Here is a 24,848-nt window from a genome sequence, read left to right on the forward strand (position 1 = left end):
ATGTGAGTGTGTTTTTTATATATTTGATGAAGGTAGTTGTGAGTGGATGCGTAAAAACAGTTACTGTTCATGAGTAAATTTAGAGAAATACTGTTTACAATTTATAATTTTTTAACAGTCTTCGAAAGTAGTTGTGAGTGAATAAGAGAGAGAAAGTAGTGATAAAGATATAAAAAATATTATTTAATTGAAATTGAGAAAGAAAAGATATTTTTTAATATAATTATAGAGATAGAAGATCTACTGGGAATACTCTTAGAGCATTCACAACAGCTCCTCCATGAATATGTGATTGTGTTCTCTATATTTTATGAAGTAGTTGTGAGTAGATGAGTGAGAAAAAGTTATTGTTCATGAGTAAATTTTGATAAAAACTATTTACTATATATAATTTTTAAAGTGGTTGTTATTGAATGAGATATAAAAGGTGATTACCAATGTATAAAAAAATATTATTTAACTGAAATTTAGAGAGAAAATTTAGTTTTTTTCGTGTAACTACAGGGATAAAGGTAGAGGATCTACTTGGAACACTCTTAGAGGGGAAAGAGCACTCATGGGTACTACTCATACATCGGCCAATCCTACATCGTCATTTCATATCTACCCTCAAATACCCCACAAACCACAAATTCACTGGCAACACATACCCACAAGTACCCTAAAACTTATATGTAATAAATTGATTATTAATGAGTGTTTTTAATTCTACAAAGTTCTCAAGAGTAGTATATTCACGGTAAACATTTGCCAAAAATTGTTATTTGACAATCTACCATATAGGTAGGGGTGGGTTTGCTATTAGTAAAGAACCCATAAAGCCTACCTACACAAGTGCCCCGACATGTTTTAGAAGCATTATAACTTTTTTATAGTTGTCATTGACTTAAAGATACTGATGAAGTGGTGATTTTACTAATTTCTTTAAACTTTTCTCTAAAACTTTAGTGAAATGATAGAGATGTGGAGAACCTTATGTGAATGCACTAAAAATGCTTAATATTGGAACTAATTTAATACAATGTGTTCGTTTTTGAAAAATTCGTTAATATTATTCGACAACAATCGGTTAATTTTAGTAGCACCTTGCGCTATCAGTTACATCTACAATCATTAGCAACTTTGATTATCAATGGAAACTAGATTGTTCAATGATAAATAACTAACTTACTACTAAAAGATTTGTTGTTGACAAAGTTACTATCAGTGATAACCAAACTAGCTAGTCGCCAACTAACCACTATTTCACAAAGCGTTGTTTTTCACCTAAACATTGTGATGATTGGATTGTTGCTTAACTATAAAACACAAGTGTTTGGTCTGTTTTTGGTGAGAAACAAGTATAAATCTATGTTGGTTATAGTATCGAGATTGCTCTTGACAACAAAAGTAAAAGTTATGATTATCATTGGTTAAAGTGTAAATATAAATCATTATTGATCAAAAGATTACAATTAGGGTTATTTAAATCTAATTTTCCATTAAGTTTCATGTAATTAGTATTTTGAAATTATCCTAATACATAGTTACATACTTACATTTATTAGCATATTAGCATATAGAATGTAACAAGAATACAGGCACTCTACCTTAAATAAAACTTATTTGCATTTTTCCTGTCTTGCAGGTATTATTCGTCACATGTGTATTTTGATGGATACTCATTCTAGAAGATATTATTAATAGATTATTAAATATATTGTTGAAATTCCTAGAAGATGCCTCTCACACATAGACATTATATTCTAATATTTAATCATCACTCGTCAACCAATCAACCATGTAGGCAACTTCCAACTATATTCCTTTAGTTTTCTACCCCTTGAGAATCTATTATGTGTATTTATTACCCCCAAAGTTTGTGTTTAAACTTATATTCATTGCTAGCTTTTTCACCACCACCTTGACCAAGGTTTGGCTAAACGCATCATCTTTACTATATATAATACATCAAACATGAGTAAATTAAGATACTTGATTTTAAGAGTTTTACAAATGTTAATGCATAAAGTACATATGTTAGTAGGGGTAAATTTGTCTAAACACAATTCATTCAACTTACAAATTTGGTCCCTCAAATTTAACCATATTATATTTTTAATTTAAATTATAACTAATTTCCCACCCGTGATTTTTAAACGACTATAACATTTTCATACGTTAATATTTTTATAAAAAAAATACACCATAAAAAGAGCATTTTATTCTCTTTAATTTGAATATGATCGTATGGGTGTTCGGTGTCGGTTTTTATGGTTTTTAAGTTAAACTTGTGAGCCCAATTGTTAATACCAATTTTTTGTCGCCCTAAACCAAATTGAACCATTGAAAGTAGAAACAGAGTCGTTACCAACGATCTTGTTCAGTTTAGTTTCACAAATTAAACTTTAATAATAAATTTGGTTTAAAATAATTATTAATTTAACTGTACCATCAATTTTAACTAAACACAAACATAATATAATACTTGAGAAGATCATAAATGAAAAAAATGATAATTTTAAGCACATAAATGGTAAACATTAATGGAAAACCTAGGACGTGAAATAATAACAACAAATATTACAAACAGAATCATACTGCAATTAGGTTAATTTAAAGTTGTATAGCCAAGTTATTTGTATTAAAAAGATTATATTCAGTTACATTTTAACTATAACTAATATATACAACAAAACATATCTAATAATTAATAATAAAAAAAATTAAAATATATTAAACATTTACAGTCTGGTCTGGTTTCATATGGCCGGTTTCCAGTATGAACCGCGAAACAACCGTTCACTATGTTTTGAAAATTTGAAACCGACCAACTAAAGTAAAAAAAAAAAAGAAAAAAAGAAGTCAAACCAATGACCGGTTTAAACGATTTTAAGGTTTTAACCGAACCATAAACACTCATATTTGTTACGTGATTAACAGGGTCTGTGTTCAAACACCCGCTGCATGTCGCGGGCACCCATCTAGTGTTTAATAATATACTAATTTAATCTTCAAACCTTAGTTTGCAGTGGTATGGTGCATTGATGCTCAAAACCCTCTATAAACACAAAGTAGCAATAATGGAAGTAATAACAGTTAATCATCGCAGAATTAGACCGATGCACGTTTGGTTGACCAGACTTTTTGATATTTCTCTTGAAATCATCAAATCGATGACTTTGGATAGGCCATCGTTGTGACGTTAGGTAAATGGAAGGTGCGTATCAAATGATGATATCTATCTTAGCTCTTGACTCTATCCATAATCTTTCAATTTCAAGATACACACAGTATCATATTATTGGCTTTGGTTAAATACACACATCCATGTATGCTTGTTGTGCCTCTAGTATGCATGCATATAACAGCGTGTATACTAAGTAAGACATAGCATATATGTATAAGAGTGATTTGAAATGATTGATGTGGTAGAAAGAATATGAGCACAATAAGCTAAAAAAAGATGAGGTAAGATACGTTAAGCAAAACCCCATATTCAAAGACGTAACTTTAGGCTTACCAGAGTCATGTCATAAGATATAGTTGAGGTTTGTCTGATTGAACAAACATTTGTAAAAGGCATTTGTTTCATCTTGTAATGTCTATATGAATGATGAATTTCCACCATGTTGTGTTTTACAAGACGTGATGTTTCTGAGCTTTAGTCCGACTAATCCTCATCAACAAATTGGTAGCTATAAAACCACTTTTGATACAAGTTCAAATTTACATACTTTTATCATTTTTATTTGATGATATATTGAAAGGCCACATAACTGTTCTTTTAACAAAATTATGGGAAACTTCAAAATCAAATAGCATTACGGCAATGGTAAAAAACGTGAATCTTGCTAAACGTCATTGTTGATGATGATTGATAACACAAGAAATGGCCTACTTGCTTACTTTTTAGACTTGTTGACTTTGAAATTTCTAAAAAGAAAAATTATTTTTAGATTCTACCCTTCAGAATCTACGATCTGCAATGTGTGTACATCACATTTTTTTAGTGTATAGAACTACCCCGTACCCGGATGAGTTTCCGTGAGACGAAATATCAACTGTCCATACTGATTTTAATGCTCCAGATCTAACTCACCCAACAACCACTCTAGACCCCCCAAGTCAGGTTTCGAATATGTCATAAAGATTTTGAGCCTCAATTACGCCCCCGTGCCATTGGGCCAAAAAGCCATTGCATCTGTTTACATATACTAGCTCCTAAATACCGTAACTTTAGACTTGCACTTTTAGTTACAAGTGAACATTATTCAAACCAATTTGAATATATCAAAACTGGAATCAAAATATGAGCTCAAATTCAGTTTTAAAGCTTTTGAATGTGAGTCGAATTCTTATTTCAGTTTACGTAAACAAATATTCAAATTCGAACTATATGCGGGTTATAATTCGAATATTAAACTCAAATAACCTCAAAAAGTAAGTCGGTAAGCTAAAAGTCTAAAACAATGTGTTTAAACTCAAATAACCCCAAAAACTAATTCGAATATTAAACTCAAATAACCCCTACTTAGTTGTTATAACATATTGATAGCTAAAACAATGACAGTATTTTATCTAGTTCAAGGTCCTTATCAATAAAACAACAAAAACTATATGGACCAATCTTGTAAATTCCCTCTATATAAATGTCAAAAACCCGCCAACATTGAATCAGTCAAACCCATAATTTGCTTCCACAATTCTACAACTCTCAAGTCACCTTAGACTACATGCCACCACCATAATCAACCACCAGCCCACCGTGTACCATAAAACCAATATGCCAATACTACCCCTGTCCACTCTTCTCATCCTCCTCTTCCTCCTGCCCTTGGATGTAATTTCACAGCCCCAAAATGACCAAACCACCCTTCTCAACCTTAAACGCTTCTGGTCCAACCCATCCACCCTCAGCCACTGGAACCAATCCTCCAACCCCTGCAACTGGCCAGAGATCACATGTACCGCCACCGCCATCACCGGAATCAGCGTACCAAATAAGGAAATACACGGAACGGTTCCTCCGCTCATTTGCAGCCTCAAAAACTTGACATATCTTGATCTCAACTACAACTACTTCACCGGAGACTTTCTGACCGCTCTCTACAGCTGCACCAATCTGCAACACCTTGACCTTTCTCAAAACTTCTTTGTGGGACGTCTCCCAGACGACATATCGCGGTTATCCCCTGAGCTACGGTACCTCAACCTCTTTAACAATAACTTCACCGGGGACATTCCGGTCGGCATTTCAAAACTATCAAAGCTTACATCACTTCAACTATCACAAAATCTCTTCAACGGTAGTTTCCCAGAAGAAATCAGTTATTTAGACGAACTTGAATTATTAGACTTGTCGTTTAATGACTTCACACCATCAAGACTCCCACCAAGTTTTAGTCAGTTGAAGAAGCTTAGAAGCCTTTACATGGCGGAAGCCAATTTGATTGGGGAAATCCCCGGCAATTTATCGGGTATGATCGCACTTGAGCTGCTCGATTTGTCTCAGAATCACATAAAAGGATCGATACCGAGTGATCTGTTCACGCTAAAAAACTTGACAGAAGTTTATCTTTACAGCACTGATCTAACGGGTGGTATTCCAGATTCAATTGAAGCAATGAACGTGAAGATGATTGATCTCTCAGCAAACAAGTTGACCGGTCAAATCCCAAATGGGTTCGGGAAACTAACGAGTTTAACCAACTTGAGCCTCATGTTCAATCAGTTATCGGGTGATATTCCATCAAGTATCGGCCGCTTGCCAAGCTTGCGAAATATTAGAATTTTTGATAATAATTTATCGGGTCCGTTACCGCCTGATTTTGGAAGGTACTCTAACCTAGATATATTCGAGGTTAACCAAAACCGGTTCACCGGGAACTTACCCGAAAACTTGTGCTACAACGGGAAGCTTATAGGCTTGATTGTTTTCAATAACACTCTTTCAGGTGAGATACCGAAAACCCTAGAAAACTGTAACAGTTTAAGGCGTTTTCATGTTTCCGGGAACAGGTTTTCCGGAGCAATCCCGGGTGGGTTGTGGAAGGTTTCTTTGTTAGATACAATGATAATGAATGATAACTCATTTTCCGGTGAGCTGCCAAACGAATTGGCGCCAAAATTATCAACCCTCAAAATAAGTAATAACCAATTTACGGGTCAGATTCCAACTGGGGTATCTTCCTGGACAAGTTTAAGGGTTTTCGAAGCAAGCAATAATTTACTAAATGGTGTGATTCCGCAAGAATTAACAGCAATCCCAAATTTAGAAACTTTATTGCTCGATGGAAACCGATTCACGGGTGAATTACCAGTAACTATAGTTTCGTGGAGGTCACTCACTGCTCTTAACCTTAGTAGAAACCAGCTCACGGGTCAGATCCCGGGTGGTCTCGGGTTTTTAGAAAGTCTCACGATAATAGATTTGTCAAGAAACGATCTTTCCGGGCAAATACCGAGTCAACTTGGCAGACGCCTCGTTGCTCTTGATCTTTCAGATAACAATCTAAATGGAATCATACCAAGTCAGCTTAATAATGGAGCCTTTGAGAGAAGCTTCTTGAACAACCCGGGTCTTTGTTCAGATAACCCGTCACTAGGGCTTAAATCTTGCAGATCCCTAACCAGATCATCTAGCAAGATTTCAACTAAGTTTGTGGCGATGATTGCACTTATAGCAGTGATATTGTTGCTTTTAACGGTGATAATGACTCGATGTGTTGTTGTTTGGTATCGGAGAAGAAAGTACGGTTTGGATTCAAACTGGAAGTTCACTTCTTTCACGAAATTAAACTTCACGGAAACCTTGATCTTGCCTCGATTAACAGAAAATAATGTGATCGGCCATGGTGGGTCCGGGAAGGTGTACCAGATAGCTGTAAACCGATCAGGTGAGTTTGTGGCGGTTAAGAAGATTTCAACCAAAAGAGACTTAGATCAACGCCTTGAAAAAGAGTTCTTAGCAGAAGTCGAGATATTAAGCACGATTCGTCACTCAAACATAGTTAAACTTATGGGTTGCATTTCGTGTGACAATTCAAAGCTCCTTGTGTATGAATATTTAGAAAACCGAAGTTTGGATCGTTGGCTGCACCGAAAGCAAGCTCCATCGAGCCATGGGCTCAACGGCTCGGTTCACCATGTGGTGCTCGACTGGCCTAAACGGTTGCATATAGCATTAGGGGCAGCTCGAGGGTTGAGTTACATGCACCACGATTGTTCACCTGGGGTGATTCACCGTGATGTGAAATCAAGTAACGTGCTTTTAGATAGTGACTTCAATGCGAAGATAGCCGACTTCGGGTTAGCCCGGATCTTAGCTAAAGAAAGTGAGCTCAACACAATGTCAACCGTAGCTGGTTCATTCGGTTACATGGCTCCAGGTATGTTTCATATTATACTTTTCATTCTGTTACGCTATATAACATATACCTTATCTTGCAGAATATGCTCACACGATTAAAGTAAACGAGAAGGTAGATGTATACAGCTTTGGAGTGATCTTGTTAGAATTGACAACCGGGAGAGAAGCCAGCAATGGAACTGAGCATTCATCACTAGCCGAATGGGCTTGGCAACATGGTCTAAGCGGTGCACCAATAGTAGATGTTTTAGACAATGAGTTTAAGGATGCGATTTACTTGAGTGAGATGACTAGTGTGTTTAAACTCGGGCTGTGGTGTACCAGTAAACTGCCAACCAATAGACCCTCCATGAAGGAGGTGTGTCAGATGCTGCTACGGTGCAGCATGGCAGCCGGGAACAGGAAGAATGTTGCTGATGTGGCGGATAATATTCCCCTTCTCATGCTCGAAAATGTCTAAACATGTAATATATATAGGCTATATAAAGAGTGCAATTATATGCAATAATTTTGTAGCTTTTCATGATAAAGAATAATAAAGTTTGACATTATAGTGTACTAATACAGTAATAAAACTTTGTTCACGCCCCTATACTGAGATAAGTATAAATTAGTAAGTAGCATGCCTGAGTGATTGATTATCCACCAAGTTCTGCACGGGTTGGAACAACGGGCACGAGGAAGTTCCCAAACGGGGAATCAAATATTTTGAAATTCGCTTGGGAGGCGTCCTGTTGAGCCTGTGCAATAGCATGATTCTTTGCGTGTTGAATCCTCAAATCGACCATGGCTCCCGTTTGAGCCACATTAACCTACAATTAACTATTCATATAAGCACTTACAACAATCCCGATCATTACAAAATAACGAAACTCCTAAAATAAAAATGCATACCAGTGGCTTAGGTGTTGCGGTTGAAAGTGAAGGATCGTTCTTTTCGGTTGGTGAAGGAACTGCAGTAGAACTAAACGGATGTCAGAGTAATAGATGTTTAGATTCCTTTAATTGGCGCAACTAATCATCAACTCGCTAGATTCGAAATCAATGTATACAGAAAGCGGTACATTTTGAGCTAATATTTAAGCATATGAATTAACAAAATATGAAAGGAATGACAATCAATCACGTAATTATTATTATTATGATTTAGAAGTCCTCCGTGAGTGAGGTATTGATCAGATTTCAACATTAAAAATTAAAAAATAAAAGAAGAAGAGGAGGAGATTAGTAAGGTAAGTAAGCACCGGCGAGGAGGCGGACGACGGAAAGTAGTTTTCCTCTTCTTGGTTTCAGGCTCCATTGTTTTCACCATCAAATTAAACCCTAAATCGAAGACGATGAGGTTTTCTAAAACACGAAACCCCCAAGTTTTATTTTAAGTGGCGGAAAAAATTATGTGTTTTCCTGTTTCATTAAAATAAAGAAAGGGAAGACGAGAGAAAATAATTAAGAGAGTTTGTATCTTTTTAAACTAAAAAGATTTTAAAGAAAAAAATATTGAAAAGAAAGATAAGATGCCAAAAGAAAATATAAAGAATGTTGTATCCGCTCCTTTAAATTGCCTGTGAGTGGAGTGATTATGTAAAATGATGAAAAAATAGCATTTTTAATGTAATTATATAATATATATACAGATGAAGTATTAATTGAATTTTAAAACACGGTAACCAATTAAAATGTTAATGAGTTGGATTAATATTTTTTTTTCACCTTTTAAAAAACAAAAATTACGGTGTACACATTTCATAGACTGTTAACAAATGTTGGATAAAATAAATTTTTTGAAACCATAAATGACCTAGAAAAAACTCGTATGACCCGCCAAATTGGACTAGTTATCTAGCTCATTGAAGCGTTTGAACTTTCGGTCTAATTCACATGATAATATTTTCTTTCTTTGAAGTCCTAACAATATAACTAAGCAAACCAAGCAATATCAGACTGAGCCATCTTCGTAAAACTGGTGTGTCATCGTGGCTCCCTTTTTAGCTTGCTCCAAAATTCCAACCGACTTATCTCAAGCTTCGAGCAAACTCTCACTCCAGTGAACTTGGCTAAGCTTGTGAAAAGGAATTAGAGGCGAAAGGCACTCATGGATATTATCTATGCAACTGTCAGTCCCGCACTACCATCTTATTTTTACCCTCATGTACCCACAAACCACAAAATCACCGACATCATCTACCCTCAAATATCCTAAAACATTTTGTGTTTTTTTTATAATCTAAAATAAATAGACAACTAAACGCAATTAAAATTTCATTAAATTAAAAATATAACATAACTAGAAACCGGAATAATAAAATACGACAATTCAAACCAAAAAAATTAAAATACGAAAACTTAAACTAAATGATCATTTGGCCAATTATGTTGCTCGATGATGATGTTGTTGTGTCTTCATCTTCTGTTTGCTCGATGAGATTTTTGAAATATTGAATGTTATTATCGTTTGAAAAAATGTCGTTATCAAAATCGTTGGGCGGTATGAAATTCGAATATCATCGTTTGAGAAGTTAGTCATTGAGGGTTTGAGTGAATAAAAAATGATGAAATATTTAAGTGAATGAAATGGTGAAGAGTCGGTGGTATTTATATGTAATAATAATAATTAATTACACATTTATGTTTTCCAACATTCATATATTCTTTATGGTAAAGGCTTGTCAAGAATTGTAATTTAGCAATCTACCCACATGGGTCGGGATGGGTTTGCTTTGTGGTTTGAAACCACAATGAAACTTACCATTGCATGTGCATCTTTCTCTCTTATGAGAAGCACATATTAGGGGTGTTCATAATTTGATTCGAATTCGAAGCATTCAAAATTCGCTTCGATTTGAATTTGTTTTTAATATATTCGAAGTCGGTTTGATTCGTATTCGATTATAGTAAATGAATACGAATGCAATATGAATTTATGATTGGTTCGATTTGAAATTCGAATTCAAATATGTGTGTGTGTGTGTGTGTAATTTTATTGTTTGGCCAAATCTATAAATAACAAATGTCCATTACAAAATAATAAACCCAATGGCATATATCATTATTTTTTATCTCATAATATTTGTATTTTAATTTTGAACTTATCATCACATGGTGTTGTAGCAATTTTAAACTAATATTTGTGTATAACAATTATGATTTTGATTGATTTTGATTTTTGACATGTTTAACATGGGTGAACTTGAATCAAATTGAATTTATTCGAATTCAGTTCGTATTCGATTCGAATTCGAGTTTCAAATACGAATCGAATTTCGAATATAGCATATAATACGAATACAAATTCGAATTAAATAATTCAACTTTTATTCGAATACGAATACTAGCAAAATAAATAAATAAATTATTCGGATTATTCGATTCGATTAACTTAAAAATTAGTTATTCGATTCGATGAACACTTGTGCTACTATGATGAAGTAGTCACGGACCATTAAAGCATTAAAAAGTTGCCCATCAAATTTTAAAACTTTATATATGTCTTCATTTCAGAAATTATAAAACTGTGTTTCTCAATTACTTAGGTAAGTAATTCTAATTTAAATAAGTGTATTTTAAATAGAATGACGTTGGTTTTAAACAAGTGATTATAAATCTGATTTTGGACCTTTTTGCTTCTCAGCTTCAAAACTCATCCGTAGATCTTGTTTACCACTTATGGAGTTATGGGTTTATCCTTTAAAATAATGATGTTGTCATAGTTTGATTGGTTTATATTTGATTTTTTACATTTTAGTGTTCTCATTTGCAATACTTGTAGTTGACGTTATTTATATAAAAAGATAACATGAAATAAACAATAACTAATTACTTCAATCAAACTTTAGCTACCTATAAATCAAGCGAGTTAAAGTCACCCAACATGCATTTTACTCCAAAATGGTTCCGTTTTAAATAATGCTCTTACTATTTTGTTGTGATTTGTTTATGTTGCTTTGGATATTGTGAATAGAAGTAACAAGCACAACTCTTAGTAAGTATTTCTTTATGGTTCGTTTAAAGTCATCAAAGAAAAGCAATGCATTCTAGAAGGGCCATGGTAAATTATTATTTTCATATTTGATAAAATTTGTTAGCTTTCATTACATCTTATTAGGCTTATGATTCTCACCCTATTAAAAAACTGTGTTGACAGTGTAAATAGTTTGCAGGATTAAATTACCATATTGTCCCATCCCAAAGATCTGCACTCAAACCTTTTAAAATAAGCCTTGGATAGTGAACACTGATGGGGGGAATAGACGAAACCATCAATGAAATTAAAAGGTTTGAAAAGGTGAACGAGTTGTTTTGAGTTGTTAATCGGGCTTGAACGAGTTATAATTACATTTGTAGGTGATGAATAGAAGAAACCTGTTGAAGTTGCAAAACTGGTATTTATAATAGAGAAGCTTGTTGACAATATTGTTTTGGATAGTGAAAATTAAAAAAAAGATGCTCAAGATGTTGGCGTCAAGTTAGTGGGGCAAGGGAAAAACCTCGGTCAAGCCTTACGGTTAGGTCGTGCTCAGTACGTCTCTATGGACCTCTGTGACAAATCTCAAGTATTCAAAGGTCAGTTAGTTAAATTAAGTTGTTGTGAGATTTACCGAGCTTTTAACCATTTATTTGTGAGGTTTTTAAGACTTTATTATTTACATATTATCAACTAACTTGTGTGATTTTTTGATATTGTAGTTTGTGAAGGGGCTGAAGTTGTTTTTCATATGGCTGCACCATCTTCATCCATTAATAACTACAAGCTGCACTATTCAGTCAATGTGCAAGGTAAATGAATATAGGTAAATGAATATTGTTGAACATAGTTCAGTTGAGGGAAACTGCACAAAATAGTCACCAATTTACAATTTATTAGTGATTTTAGCAACAACCTTCGTTTTAACTTATTTTATTTATACATTGCTGATGTCACACTGATTGATGCCATGCCAGCAGCCACTTCAGATGCTGCATATTCAAGAAGTTCTTTTGTGAAAAAAAAAAACCCTAAAAATATTCATCTATTTACAAAGTTAAACAAATATGTTTTGTGATATGTATTTAAAACAAACTATCAAAAAGACATGTCAGATGCTTCACACAGGCCTATAAATGAACATGAACTAACATGAATGTACTCATGTTTGTGTTCGTTCGTTTAACTTTAACGGAACAAATTAAACGAACGGGTTTACTAGTATGTGTTTGATCGTTAAGAAAATGAACGTTTTAAGTGTTCGTTCGTTAACAATATAAAAGAGCGATTCACGAATGTGAATGAACGAACATCACTGAACATAAACGATCAAACATAACTGAGCTAAAAACCAATTAAAAGTAAATGTGAACAAGAGTGTGTGGGGTTGAAAAATATGTGTGCTCATTTTCCGTTAGTTAATTTCTTTGTGTTTCTTACAACATTCATTTTGGAGGATCTGATTTTCTGAATCAGGTATTCAAAGGTAAAAAGATGTCCGGTCGTATGGGAGGGATGCAAAGGACTGTTAAAAATGTGTGGGTATACAAGATAAACCCTGCAAGGAACTCGATTTGGGTTAGAGGCCAAGTATGATTCTTGATTTGGATCTATATATTTTATCAACTTATTATGCTCACATTTTGCTTGTTATATTGGTTTATTATAGGTATGAGGGAACGAAGGGGATTTCGTATTCCTAAAAGATGCATTGTACAAGAAACCTGATATATCAACGCTTCTGTTCCTAACATACTTTTTAACAGAAGATGAGGATGTAAGCAGTTTGAAGCCTCTGGTTGCAGATCTTGGAAAGACAGATATGTGTATGGCTACTGATTGATCAATGCAATCTTATTATTATTATTATTATTAATTTTTTTTAGAGGTAGGTTGGTTGGTTGGCTGATTCTTGAATCTTGATGAATGTAAAAGCTGTGGGTAGTAAGTAACAACATAGACTTTTGTTTTGATAATAGAAATGAAATGTTGTGGTTGGTTAAAACCATACAACTTCAATTTTTAACAATTTTTTTAAAGTTTTGTCACTAGGGATAAAAAGTATCAATCTGGTGGGGTAAAATTGGGTTTGGCATAAATGGAATCGGGTTAACATTAGTCGTTTTAGAAAAAAAAAAGAAAAAAAAAGGTTCTCCACCTTATCCCACCCCTTTTGATGATAAGCATGGTGAAGTCAAAATGTTTATTTTCTTGATACTTTGCTTGTTTAAGTCAAGTGGAAGTTGTATGTCTTAAATATTAAATTATAAATGTTTGTGTTTTAGGTTTTTGTTTTTAGTTTAGTGAAGTGGTTAAAATTTTGAAAAATGATTGTCATTTACACTAATGTCTGGTTTCTTGCAGTTTCATGGAGGCAATTATGCAAGTAGACTTCTTAACTCATTCGTTTTGCTCCAGGTTTGGTTACTATTGCCTTTTGATTTTGTCTGTACATTTTTAATTTCTTCATGTTTTCATATAATCTTATTTTCATATTTGCCACATAAACAAGAATCGTAGTTTGAAAATGGCTTTTGATATTGCTCATGCTAATCCAGCTATAGCCATAGACCTGAATATGAAGTCGTAAGTTATCGCATAAAGTGACTACTACAAAATATTCTATGATATATAATTGAAATTGAAAATAGTATTGTCAGTAATTCAATTAACTTTTGCAGGATTGACTTTACTTTGTTTGCGGGATTAAACTTGCTTTCCTGGTCAACTGGGTAGGTATCAAATGGTACATTTTGCTTCTGGAGTATGCTTACACATGAAGATTTATCAATGATGACGCAGCTGGGGTGTTACGAGCTACAATGATGGAAGTTGTTAGGAGATAGTTGGCCTGCACTTCGTTATATGCAATTATTAAGTATTTTACATAAAGAACCTTGATATTTGATATGCTCTTTGGTAAATAAGCAAACTATTGTTAACGTTATAATACCCAAACTTGCCATAACGAGTTGCATTTTCTTTTGCTATTATTCACTAAATGTAATGTTTGCAATGATTGTATCATGATTTATTTTCTTAATGAAAGAAAATCATAACTACCGTCCCTGTCTCCTATGATCACAAAATGTTTTCTTAAGGTGGACCATTTTGACTTGAACTCATTTTCACTCGAACGCCGTTTAATTTGAACACATTTTGACCCGACGCGCATTCTAGCCCACTTGTTTTGATCTGAACCAAGTTGATTTTTTAAGAGTCTCATTTTAACCCAAACACACTCCTAAACCCATTTTGACCCAACACCGACCCAAAGCCCTAAATATCGAATTCCTGTTGCTTCCCCGCCGCAACGCGCGGGCACTCATACTAGTATATATATATATATATATATATATTAGTTTTTATCCCCCGTATTATGGGGTTGTTTTATATTGTTTGTTCTAATATTTATTTATTTTTTGAATTTATATTTTGTTTATTGTATGAAAGTTAATAATATTCTTATGGTTTGACGAGACCCATGACCCGTTTACTTTTTTTTACTATAAAATTGGTTTTTTAATTTAAACAATATATATATATATATATATATATATATATATCTTTTTTAAAATAAATAAGATATTAATTTTTAGTATATCCTATTTTATAGGATTTTTACATCAATAATTTGGTGAGAATAATTTTTTATTTAGTAAGATGTTATAACCCGTTTAAGGAATATCTGGGTTTGGTAAGACCCATACCCATGAATTCGGGTCAAATGCATGAGAAACCTCCATTTAAAAATCAAGCAAATCTGGTGACTCCAAAAAAAGGGGGAGCGACCACATCGCGACACGTAGGATTTTCATGTCTTCGTTTATATATATACTAGCTTTTAACCCCCCGTGGTACGGGGGTTTACTTAGGTTTTGTTTTTAATTGTTTTTCTATTTTATTTTTGTAATGTTTTGTTTTATTTTTTAACGGAGTTTTGTTTTGATTTATTACGTGTATATTAGTTTGTTACTTGTATATTTTTTAACGTTTGAGCTATTTCAATTGAAATATGTAGGTTTATAGTTGGTTGGATTGATTCCTAGTCGAATAGCCACTAATGGTATATAGTCCCAATTTCCTCCAATTAACTTTTGGTATTATGAAATTTCATTTTGTTGAGTAAAATTTATTTATATAAACTATAAAATTTATTGTTTGACGGATGTATTTATGTGTTACATGGTGGTGGATGGCTTGTTGGTTTTGTAGTTCGTGACACTATTTTAATCGATAACAAAATCACACGAATAAAATATCTTCAATCCAACTAAATTTAAACATATTCTTTGGAATAGGCCTGTAAATAAACCAAATGAACATAAACGAAGCATATTCGGTTTGTTCGTTTAAAGTTAAGCGCACGCACGACCAACTCGAATATTTAAAAAAAAAACCATTATTTTAATACCTTTGAATAAATCACTAATGTTGATAGAAGTTAATTTTAATAATTTAAGTATTGAGTTATTACGACTACATGAAAAATTTAAGACTCTACAATGAATAAATATTTGATTCCACCTTTTCAAATATTATTTGAATTGGTGGGTCAAACAGGTTGGGTAACGGGTCAAAACAACAACAAAAGAAATTTGTTGGTCGGATAGTGTCGAGTCCGAGGTTGGTCTTCTGTGACAAACTAAACCCCTAAAAAGCTTAAAATTTAAAGCTAAACAAATTAATCAACATTCGCTAAAAAAACTTAATTTAAGACAAAATCTTGTTACCTTACCGCACAATTCCAAACATGCCAAACATGTAGAATACATATTCCCATCCAAAAGATTCAATCACGGGTGGAGTCAAAAGTAACCTATAGGTATATTAACACAGGAGTTAATTTATAAGGTGGGTCGACCTGAATCTGTTCTTTAGACTCAGCAAGTCAGCAGCATTTGCAACAGCTCTATGTCTAGACATTAAGTTTCCAATTGTTGCAAATGATCCTTCAATGTTTGGAGGTGCACTTCCTCTTCAATTCGGTCCCAAATTTTGGCCCGTTATCACTCCAAAATCCTCAAATGTACCCTGCGATGCCCACTTTCCACTTGCTTCACTGATTCTTTTTGGACTTTTGAATGCCATTCCAACAAAAAAGATTGAACCTTTCCCACTTTTTGGGTCAAATTTCTTGCATCTCTATCAATTTTTTACCGCCTATAATGTTAAAAAAACACATATGAAACCAACTTTCGTGTCATGTTCATGTCAACCTATAAAAACTCGTGCCATGTTCAGGTGCCTGCTAACACGACCCATATAACAAACTCTATGGTACACAATTAATCTATTAAAAAAACATACTTTTTTTTTTGACAAAATTTGACTCACAAAAAGAACCAGTGCTTTTGAGTTTGACTAACAAAGCCCTAAAGTTACATTTCATAACTTGTAGGAACTAAAACATAACCAATTAGTCACAATCAGGAACAAATTTGGTCTTTTCAATATTCATTTATCAATTTACCATTTTCTTATACGAGGACTTTAGACCCAGTAGCCTGGTATAATAAACTCGGTGGTGAAAAGTAAATGTTGTTAATCTGGAATTCAGTTTCTAATTCATAAACAAAAAACAACTATAAAATATTAATATTATATAATAAACAACTCCAATGCCAATAAGACGAGACTACAACATATCAAGATTCCATTAACTTTCAAAACTTAATAAAATCCCTGCACCTTTTTATAGTTTAAAGTTATTATTATTTTTCTCATTTTAATTAGTTTTACAACTGCAAGACTTATTAATAAGGTCGCATAATCCATCTATAGCCCATACACTTTACATCGCTTGCATTTACACTTCCATATATTACTTTCAATAGTACATGATCTGGTATAATTGGTTATTTTAATCGCGCACACTATACAGTAAATTGTGACTCTGTGTGCGAACGATTCTGCCATGTACCACCTTAACCAACTACTTTACTGTAAACGTGCTAATTTGCGTTTAGAAATACATATTTTGCAAAGTAAAGTAACATACCTTGAATCAAAGCTTCCATGGAAGCATAACCTGTTATGTGTTCAATGAATCAATAATCCACTTTTTCAGCTAGTTTTGTTTGAATAAACTGCAACCAAATAACATCAAACAAAAAAAAACCTAATTTATGCAGCTATTTCATATAGCATGTAATATAAAACAAAAATATAAATATGATCTCTAACGAGATTGTGTCATTTTTGTATTTGGATCAACAAATGGCCAACTCAATCCCAAGTGCTTACCAAAAATCACAATCAGACTTTAATTTTCTTTCAATATGACTAAAATTAAGGTAAAGGGTTAAGTTTGGTTTTGGTTATTAACCGAACCGAACCAAAAGCCAACAAACTAATCGAAAACCGAATGGTTAATAAAATCAATTAACTAATGGCTTCGGTTTCACTAATAACCGAACCTAACTGTACACACCACTCACAGAAATCATATAAGATCCAATGATCCAAATAATTGTAATGAACAAATTCTCTGTACAAAAAACACAAATTGTCAAATTGCTATTTCTCTGTTATCACCAAATTGATGAGAGTAGTAGTTCTGGCCGGAATTGAGGTCTAGGGTTTTGTTAATTTGGGGTGTTAGGGTGGCTGAGAGGTTCGGTGCCAGAACAGAGAAAGGATTAGGGAGGTGTTCTGACCCACCCATTTAAGTGTATTACGGGTCAAATGCATGAGAATCCTCCATTTAAAAATCAAGCAAATATGGTGACTCCAAAAAAATGGGGAGCAACCACATCGCGACACGTAAGATTTTTCTGTTTTCGTTTATATATATTATAGATATATCTTTTTTAAATAAATAAGATATTAATTTTTAATATATCCTATTTTATAGGATTTTTACATCAACAATTTGGTGAGAATAATTTTTAATTTAAGGAGATTTTATAACCCGTTTAAGGAATATTTGGGTTTGGTAAGACCCATACCCATGAATTCGGGTCAAATGCATGAGAAGCCTCCATTTAAAAATCAAGCAAATCTGGTGGCTCCAAAAAAATGGGGAGCGACCACATCGCGACACGTAGGATTTTTATATCTTCGTTTATATATATTATATATATATATATATATATTTATATCTAAATACGGTCAAATTCCCGGCACATCCATCTCCTTCATTTGCAGGTGGCCATATAGGTGAATCCATAGATCCAAATGCTACCTATTTTGGTTTATTAAAACTCACACATTTGTAATGAAAAACTGAGACCCAAACCAGTTTTGTGTGTGGGCGTTTTACAACCATTTAATACAAACACAAATGTGTTAAAATAAAATGTTGAAAAGATAATGAAGAAACTTAAATCAATACAAATGCTTTAGTTCTGCTTTCAGGTTCATCCTCATCACTCGCTCCATCATATTTGCAGTCGGGTGCGATTCCATCCTCAATTTTAAAATACTTTCTTTTCCCTGCATCTAACCGGGCCCGTGTCCTTCTTTCAACGGGATCGTTTGACAACCAACTTTTGGTTGACGAGGAACCATCACACCAGCCACACCTATTCCAAGCCAGTACACATAATAAAAATTAATCGAATCTTAAGGGGACGTTTGTAACATTTATACTATCTATATTTCAGTATTTCTAAGCGTTCAGCTGTGGTGTGTCGGTGGAGGTCGGCCTCTAAGACAAGTTTAGTTGGTTCATTATCATCGGTTCAAGTCATGTTACTAACCCAATTTTCAGCCTGTACAAGAAAACAACAAATGATGATGTATTGCAATGATCATAAACAACTGTCGCACTAAAAACTTTTAAAGTGTGCCAGTTTAAATGCTGAATTTAACTTGACCAATTCAGGACGAGCACTTTTCTTGGATGAATCCTCGGTGTTCATTGCAACTAAACAGCCTAAGCAATAGAAAAACAAATCTAAAATCCAATCAGAAGACAAGCATGATATCAACAAATAAATGATTAAAAAACATAAAATGATGATTTGTTATAACTTGAAAGGGAAGACTTCATTAAATATTATGAATCAGAGTCGGAAATATAACCTGATAACTGGACCATTCTAGATTCAGGTTTTATGGTTCTCGAGTTTGATTCGGGTTTCAAGTTAAGTAATTAAAGGCTGCGATTTGGTGGGCTTTTATGGCTGCGAAACAAGGTTGCAATTTGGTCATTGGACTGAACAAAACAGCTACAAAGACTGCACTAAATATTGCATCTGTGTGTATGCATACACTTTTCACCAAATTCTTATATGAACGTATTCGAAGTTTGAATCATATTAAAGACCATATAACACTGTTTACATTATACATAGTCACCAAAAGCACCTAACACCATTTTGAATCATATTAAAGACTAGATTAAAAAAAAAACTAATTTGCCTTTTGCCCGTCTTGCAAGTATTATTTGTCACATGTGTAATCAGAATAATACTTAACGTTCTAGAAGATAGTTTTAATAAATAATATTGTTGAAATTCTCAGAAGTTGCTTCTCATTAGGCATGTAGGCAACTTCCAACTAAATTCCCTTATTTTCCTACACTTGTACTCATTGCTAGCTTTTTACCACCACCTTATCACCACAACATGTTTAATAATTAGTAAAAGATAAAATCTTCAAACCTTCGTTTGCAGTGGTATGACACTCATAACCCTCTGTAAACAAACACAAAGTAACAATCGTGAATTGTCACAAACTTAATTAGACCGATGCACGTTAGGTTGACCAAACTTTTTGATATTTCTCTAGGTGAAAATTGGAGGATTTTAAGTCGTCTAGATGGTAGAAGATGGCTTTTGATAGGTCATCGTTGTGATGTTCGGTAAACGCAAGGCGGGTATCAAATGATGATATCTATCTTAGCTCTTGACTTAAGTCGTAGTCTTTCAAGATACACACAGTATCATATTATTGGCTTTGGCCAAATATACATACCTCTATATGCTTGTGTATAGCATGTATACAGATATGTACGAGTACAGAAAGCAAAACATAAAAAAGAAGATGTGTGATAATACGTTTAGCACAGCTCTATATTATCATATCAAATTTAAAGTTCTTATTTTTATAACTTTTACAACTTTTATTTGCCGATACCATCGAAATGCCTCATAGATGTTGTTTTAACAAAATTAAGGTAAACTTAAAAAATCAAATAACATTACGGCCATGGTGAAAAACGTGAAACTTGCGACACGTCATTGTTGATGATGATTGATAACACAAGAAGTGGCCTACTTGCTTACTTTTTAGACTTGTTGACTTTGAAATTTCCACAGCAAACTGTATTTTGGATTCTACAATATGTAATAGGTGCCCAACTGCAAATTACTAACCCAAAATAGCCGTTATTTTCCATAATTCATGTTATTTAATTTCTATAATTTAAATTTGAGTAACCCAAAACCTACTTTAGTTACAAAGTTTACCATGTTTACTTTACTGTAAGAAAATTGATAACGATCAAAACTACAGAAAAATTACTAAAAATGCGAAAGAGCAAAAAAACTAGAAAAAAAAAAAAAAAAACAGTTCAAGGTCCTTATAAAAAAAAGTATATATATGGACCAATTTTGTAAATTTCCTCTATTATAATAGTCAAATAAACCCGCCAAAACTGAATCAATCAACTGATATTTTGGTTTGATACTGCTTCACACCTAGACTCTGAAATCACCTCCATAATCAACCACCATCCACCAGCCCACCGTGTACTGTCACAACCAATATGCCAATACTACCCCTGTTCCCTCTTCTCATCCTCCTCTTCCTCCTACCCTTTGATGTAATTTCACAACCCCAAAATGACCAAACCATCCTTCTCAACCTTAAACGCTTCTGGTCCAATCCACCCTCACTCAGCCACTGGAACCAATCCTCCAACCCCTGCACCTGGTCGGAGATCACATGTACCGCAACCACCATCACTGGAATCACCATGAAAGATAAACAGATACACGGGACGGTTCCTCCGTTCATCTGTGACCTCAAAAACTTAACATACCTTAATCTGAATTCCAACTACTTCACCGGAGACTTCCCAACCGCTCTCTACAGCTGCACCAATCTGCAGCACCTTGACCTTTCTCAAAACTACTTTGTGGGCAGTCTCCCGGACGACATATCACTGTTATCCCCTGAGCTACGGTACCTCAACCTCTTTAACAATAACTTCACTGGTGACATTCCAGTCAGCATTTCGCAACTATCAAAGCTTACATCACTTGTACTACAAAAGAATCTCTTCAACGGTAGTTTCTCCGAAGAAATCGGTTATTTAACCGATCTTGAATTATTAGACTTGTCCTTTAATGACTTCAAACCATCAAGACTCCCACCAAGTTTTAGTCAGTTAAAGAAGCTTAGAAGACTTTACATGGCGGAAGCGAATTTGATTGGTGAAATACCCGGGAACTTGTCGGGTATGATTGCACTTGAGCTGCTCGATTTGTCTCAGAATCACATAAGCGGATCGATACCGAGTGATCTGTTCACGTTAAAAAACTTAACAGAAGTTTATCTCTACAGCACTGATCTAACAGGCGAGATTCCAGATTCAATTGAAGCAATGAACATGAAGATAATTGATCTATCAGCAAACAAGTTGACCGGCCAAATCCCAGTTGGGTTCGGTAAACTAACGAGTTTAACCAACTTGAGCCTCATGTTCAATCAGTTATCCGGTGAGATTCCATTAAGTATCGGTCGCTTGCCGAGCTTGCGAAATATTAGAATTTTTGAAAATAATTTATCGGGTCCGTTACCCCCCGACTTTGGAATGTACTCTAATCTGGATATATTCGAGGTTAACCAAAACCGGTTCACCGGGAACTTACCCGAAAACTTGTGCAACAACGGGAAGCTTATAGGCTTGATTGTTTTCGATAACGGTCTTTCAGGCGAGATACCGAAAACCCTAGAAAACTGTAAAAGTTTGAAGCGTTTTCATGTTTCCGGAAACATATTTTCCGGAGCAATCCCGGGTGAGTTGTGGAAGGTTTCTTTGTTAGATACAATGATAATGAATGATAACTCCTTTTCCGGTGAGCTGCCAAAAAAATTGGCGCCAAAATTATCGACCCTCAAAATCAGTAATAACCGATTTACGGGTCAGATTCCAACTGGGGTATCTTCTTGGACAAGTTTGAGGGTTTTCGAAGCAAGTAATAATTTACTTGATGGTGTACTTCCGCAAGAATTAACAGCAATTCCATATTTAGAAACTTTATTGCTTGATGGAAACCGATTCACGGGTGAATTACCGGTAACTATAGTTTCGTGGAGGTCACTCAGTGCTTTAAACCTTAGCACAAACCAACTCACCGGTCAGATTCCAGGTAGTCTCGGGTTTCTAGAAAGTCTCACAATATTGGATTTGTCAAGCAATGATCTTTCGGGTCAAATACCGAGTCAACTTGGCAGACGTCTCGTTTTTCTTGATCTTTCAAATAACAATCTAAATGGAATCATACCAAGTCAGCTTAATATTGGAGCCTTTGATAGAAGCTTCTTGAACAACCCGGGTCTTTGTTCAGATAACCCGTCATTAGGGCTTAAACCTTGCAGATCCCGAACCAGATCATCTAGCAAGATTTCAACGAAGTTTGTGGTGATGATTGCATTTATAGCAGTGATATTATTGCTTTTAACAGTGCTAATCACTCGATATGTTATTGTTTGGTATCGGAGAAGAAAGTACGTTTTGGATTCAAACTGGAGGTTCACTTCATTCACGAAATTAAACTTCACGGAAACCTTGATCTTGCCTCGATTAACAGAAAATAACGTGATCGGCCATGGTGGGTCTGGGAAGGTGTACCGGATAGCTGTAAACCGATCAGGTGAGTTTGTGGCGGTTAAGAAGATTTCAACCAAAAGAGACTTAGATCAACGCCATGAAAAAGAGTTCTTAGCAGAAGTCGAGATATTAAGCACGATTCGTCACTCAAACATAGTTAAACTTATGGGTTGCATTTCGTGTGACAATTCAAAGCTCCTTGTGTATGAGTATTTAGAAAACCAAAGTTTGGACCGTTGGCTGCACCGAAAGCAAGCTCCATCGAGCCGTGGGCTCAACGGCTCTGTTCGCCATGTAGTGCTCGACTGGCCTAAACGGTTGCATATAGCATTAGGGGCAGCTCAAGGGTTGAGTTACATGCACCACGATTGTTCACCTGGGGTGATTCACCGTGATGTGAAATCAAGTAACGTGCTTTTAGATAGTGACTTCAATGCCAAGATAGCTGATTTTGGGTTAGCCCGGATCTTAGCTAAAGAAAGTGAGCTTAACACAATGTCAACCGTGGCTGGTTCATTCGGTTATATGGCTCCAGGTATGTTTAACGCTGTTTCACATTATACTTTTCATTCGCTTACATTATATAAACATATAATTGTTTTTCAGAATACGCTTACACGATTAAAGTAAACGAGAAGATAGATGTGTACAGCTTTGGAGTGATCTTGTTAGAATTGACAACCGGGAAAGAATCCAGCAATGGAAAGGAGCATTCATCACTAGCGGAATGGGCTTGGCAACACGGTCTACGTGGTGCGCCAATAGTAGATGTTTTAGACAATGAGTTGAAGGATCCAGTTTACTTGAGTGAGATGGCTAGTGTGTTTAAACTGGGGCTGTGGTGTACCAGTAAACTGCCAACCAATAGGCCCTCCATGAAGGAGGTGTGTCAGATACTGCTGCGGTGCCGCATGGCAACTGGGAATGGGCAGAATGTCGGTAATGTGGCGGATAATATTCCCCTTCTCATGGTCGAAAATATGTAATATATAGGGGTGAGCACGGTTCGTTCGGTTATTGGGTAAAACCCAAACCTAAACCTAAGCTATCGGTTATTTTAGAATACCAACCAATCGGTTTTCGGTTATTCGGTTATTTTCGGTTTAGGTTATTTTCCGTTTTTTTTATTGTGAGTAGACATTACAAAAAAAAAGAATTCAATAAAAAATAGAGTACCTCATATATATTGAATTTAAATACAAAAAATAGGCACTGGTTATGTGGAACCAAACAAATACAAAGTTGTTTGAGTAGTAGAGTTTAAAATTCAACAACGTTCTAAATAAAAAAAAACTAAAGGTTTCCTGAATCTTCATTCATTGTCTTATTTATCTTCAAAGTTTAGATCCAATCTTGATCATCTTCATCACCATCAATGGTAGATTCTTTTTGTGTTATGTGTCTGGTCATAACATCTTAAAAAAAACACATAGAAAACATAGGTTCGATTAACCAGTTCGGTCCGGTTTTTTTCGGTTTTTTTAAAATGGATAACCTAACCTAAACCCAAAAATCGGTTTTTCAAAAAACTAAAAATTTAACCGCTGGTTAATGCTTCGGTTCGGTTTTTTTCGGTTCGATTTTTTCGGTTTATTCGGTTTCGGTTCGGTTAATTCGGTTTTATGCTCACCCCTAGTAATATATACAGAGTGTAGAAGATATAAAGTAATAAAGTTTGATGTAATAGTGTATTATCAGTGAACTACCAGTAATAAAAATTTTGTTCTAGCTACACTGAGATAGAACCAAGA

At 34.5% G+C, this 24,848-nt stretch overlaps 3 protein-coding genes and 1 long non-coding RNA gene across 5 annotated transcripts; 3 read left to right on the forward strand and 1 right to left on the reverse strand.

Annotated features, from left to right (window-relative positions):
• Nucleotides 1–4,676: 4,676 nt before the first annotated feature.
• On the forward strand, nucleotides 4,677–7,913 carry LOC143624215 (uncharacterized). The gene is made up of 2 exons (XM_077094931.1): nucleotides 4,677–7,370; nucleotides 7,432–7,913. Exons 1-2 carry the CDS (start codon nucleotides 4,766–4,768, stop codon nucleotides 7,809–7,811), a joined length of 2,985 nt encoding a protein of 994 aa, XP_076951046.1. The 5' UTR covers nucleotides 4,677–4,765; the 3' UTR covers nucleotides 7,812–7,913.
• On the reverse strand, nucleotides 7,842–8,686 carry LOC143624216 (uncharacterized). Its single transcript, XM_077094932.1, has 3 exons — nucleotides 8,596–8,686; nucleotides 8,246–8,315; nucleotides 7,842–8,163 (listed from the first exon to the last, which is right to left on the reverse strand). Exons 1-3 carry the CDS (start codon nucleotides 8,661–8,663, stop codon nucleotides 7,990–7,992), a joined length of 312 nt encoding a protein of 103 aa, XP_076951047.1. The 5' UTR covers nucleotides 8,664–8,686; the 3' UTR covers nucleotides 7,842–7,989.
• A 2,656-nt stretch (nucleotides 8,687–11,342) lies between these two features.
• LOC143624136 (uncharacterized) lies at nucleotides 11,343–14,651 on the forward strand. Of its 2 annotated transcripts, XR_013152045.1 has the most exons (4): nucleotides 11,343–11,911; nucleotides 12,035–12,124; nucleotides 13,677–13,898; nucleotides 13,994–14,651. It is a non-coding gene; the product is annotated as an uncharacterized LOC143624136 (long non-coding RNA). The 2 variants fall into 2 exon arrangements; XR_013152044.1 differs by having other exon boundaries at nucleotides 13,677–14,651.
• A 6,363-nt stretch (nucleotides 14,652–21,014) lies between these two features.
• Nucleotides 21,015–24,083, forward strand: LOC143624217 (uncharacterized). Its single transcript, XM_077094933.1, has 2 exons — nucleotides 21,015–23,632; nucleotides 23,704–24,083. Exons 1-2 carry the CDS (start codon nucleotides 21,028–21,030, stop codon nucleotides 24,081–24,083), a joined length of 2,985 nt encoding a protein of 994 aa, XP_076951048.1. The 5' UTR covers nucleotides 21,015–21,027.
• The last annotated feature ends 765 nt before the right edge of the window (nucleotides 24,084–24,848 follow it).

This window comes from Bidens hawaiensis, unplaced genomic scaffold, assembly GCF_021521415.1.
Source record: "Bidens hawaiensis isolate Kalapana, Puna unplaced genomic scaffold, B.hawaiensis_p1.1 tig00003698_1, whole genome shotgun sequence".
NCBI lineage: Eukaryota > Viridiplantae > Streptophyta > Magnoliopsida > Asterales > Asteraceae > Bidens > Bidens hawaiensis.